The sequence below is a fragment of the Urtica dioica genome, chromosome 5 (genome assembly GCF_054948205.1).
Source record: "Urtica dioica subsp. dioica isolate 48M chromosome 5, U.dioica_male_clone48M_v1_H2, whole genome shotgun sequence".
Taxonomy (NCBI): Eukaryota; Viridiplantae; Streptophyta; class Magnoliopsida; order Rosales; family Urticaceae; genus Urtica; species Urtica dioica.
Window position 1 is genome coordinate 35075912 of NC_142760.1, and position 2693 is coordinate 35078604.

The window sequence follows — 2693 nt, forward strand, 5'->3', positions numbered from 1 at the left end:
TTACCTAAAATTTATAAAACATTGGTTATTCACTTAAAATTTATAAAACATTGGTTATTTATCTAAAATTTATAAAACATTGATTATTTACCTAAAATTTACAAAACTTTAGTTAATTAGAAATTCTTCTAATTTTATTTGGCTAGTTTGTTCATTTAATTTATCTTTTTTTCGAAAAATAGACACATGGATAACAAATAATACAATAATGTGATTTGGACATGGAGGCCCACTCATTATTCATATACTCTATTTAAGCTATTTTTCAATTAATGTATTATTTTAGGGTTAAATTATATTTTAATATGAAGCATTATTATGATAAATATATATGAAAGCACAAAAATCTATCATTTTAAAAAATATGCCATTTTTTCAACAAATAATAGTCCAAACGCTAACAGCAAAACCTGCCATGGAAGAGAAAGAAAAAAAGAAAGAAAAGAAAAAACCCTAACAATCCCAAAATTTCAAGAACAAGTAAAAATGAGCAGAAAAATATAGGACGTTTCATTTTATTGTAAACTCTAAGTTTAACAGAAGAAAAAAAATACATAAACCTCAATTATTCACAAAAGAATTACACCATGAATGAACCAAGCACTCAAAAGCAATCACATCTGTTGTCGCGGTTTTTCGGACAATTATTTAGGAATCAAAGACGGTTAAACCCAAGGCCGAACTCGTACCTCGCTCGTTTCTCTCAAGTCTCGGCATCTAAACACCTAAACCTCCTATATCCACCTCAATCCTACTAATGTTGAGCGTCGGAGAGGTAAACAGAGGCAACCCCTATATTTCCCCTTTGTAGTTCACACCTTTATGCTCGCTTTTCAGGTGCTTGGACGAGACAGACACCACCTACAGCTAAGTGACGGATTGGGATACCGAGCCCGACACGCTCGAGTCAAGACGAGACCACTTGGTCTGACCTTGGGTCTAACCGTCTTTGATTCCTAAATAGTTGTCCGAAAAACAGCGACAACAACATCCAAAACTAGACCAACAAAAAAATAATATTGAAAATCATAAACAGAAGAGAGCAACTACTTTTTTTTCCCCTTACAGCAATAACGAATTCCCACCGAGATTATTATTACAATTAAAAAAATAAATAACAAATATAAATCAAATACACGTATATATATGATCTCAGCCAAGCATATCACCTTCGCCGATTGTTTTGCTTGTTAGGTTTAACCGATTTCCCAAACACACCGCAGAGTCCGCAACCGGAGACTTTTGGCGACGGAGGGTCGTCGGAGGGAGACGGAATCTTCACCGCCTTGTACGGACGGGCTTCTTCCGGCGCCGGCGCCGACGAGGCGTCGCCGGATTTGGAAGTAGTGGCGGCCACAAACTCGCCGTTTAAAAGCTGCTTGTCGTCCCAAACGAGTCCTGAAGAACCTTGCCTTCTAAAAGATATTTCTGACCTTACCAAAGACTCAGCCATAGCTCTCTCTCTCTCTCTCTCTCTCTCTCTCTCTCTCTCTCTCTCTCTCTGTGTGTTTGTGGATGGTTTTGTTTTGATGAAGTTATTGTTTTTCAGAGTTATTAGGTGTGTGTTTGAATACGGAATGAGATGATTAATTTCTCTTGTTTGGTTTCGACTTTGTTTGATTTGATGACATGTATAATATATCTATAATTTGGGAGAGAGAGAGGAAATGACAAAAAAGGAAGGTGAATGTGAGAGGATATTTGAGATTTTCGGGCTAAGAATGGGATAATGGATTTTCTCAAAAGGTTTATTTAAGGAAATCGTTGGATTTACCAAAATTTTATTTTATAGCTTATCACCAATATATATATGTACCTAATTCAAACTTGTAGAGGAAAGTCGTTATATGTCTTAAGAGTCCACAATCCGTTTGGAACTCGAAAAACATGAAAGAAAGAAAATTTGAAGTAATATAAAAATGACAGAAAAATATATGAGAAAATCGAAGCTCTTTTTTATGTTTGGGACTGATGAAAATCAATTTTTACTTTTACTTTTCTCAATTCAAATAAAGTTAGAAAAACACAATGGATTTTTATTTTTTTTTTCTCTCACATTTTTTGGTTCCAAACAAACCCTAATAATTTAGAGGAAATTCATGTAATTTTTTTTTTTTTTTTTTTTTTGTATTTTTAGTATTCTTTTATGGAACTTTCTCTTAATAACTACGTCTCAAAAAATCCTGAAATTCGTGTAATTGGAGTACTCACCACTTGAGTTAACAACCGGATGGTTAAGTAAAAAAAACAAAATAAATAAATAAATAAATTCTTTAATTTATCGCAATTTTTTTTATATTTCAAAAATCTTATATTACAGATTTTAACATAACTTTAGTAAAAGTTTAATGAATTATAATTTTGATTACTTCATTATCGCAATTAAAAAAGACGTCTTTAGTTTGATATTTTTAAATACTATATTTAAAAGATAAATTTGTAGTCTTGCAAATTATAAAAAGTTCTCTTTATTTATCTCAATTTATGTGCGTTTTCAACGTATTGGTTGGCGTGAGTGAAAATAAGTCATGAATGTTGACTTTCAATTCGAATATATATATATATATATATATATATATATCATCTGCATTTATTTTGAACGTCAATGATAACTAATACATGTAAGATAAGGTAAATTGGTGTTAATTATAATACTTAAAGTGAAATTTGTGATACACTCATACATATATAAC

General features: G+C 31.7%; 1 protein-coding gene across 1 annotated transcript; it reads right to left on the reverse strand.

The window, feature by feature from the left end:
* Window positions 1–487: 487 nt before the first annotated feature.
* On the reverse strand, window positions 488–1706 carry LOC149398090 (MAPK kinase substrate protein At1g80180-like). Its single transcript, XM_089615347.1, has one exon. It carries the CDS (start codon window positions 1451–1453, stop codon window positions 1166–1168), a length of 288 nt encoding a protein of 95 aa, XP_089471473.1. The 5' UTR covers window positions 1454–1706; the 3' UTR covers window positions 488–1165.
* Window positions 1707–2693: the final 987 nt, after the last annotated feature.

Bases quoted from the DNA above. Each gene is read 5' to 3' on its own strand.
- LOC149398090 (XM_089615347.1), bottom strand. From the start codon at position 1,453: ATGGCTGAGTCTTTGGTAAGGTCAGAAATATCTTTTAGAAGGCAAGGT.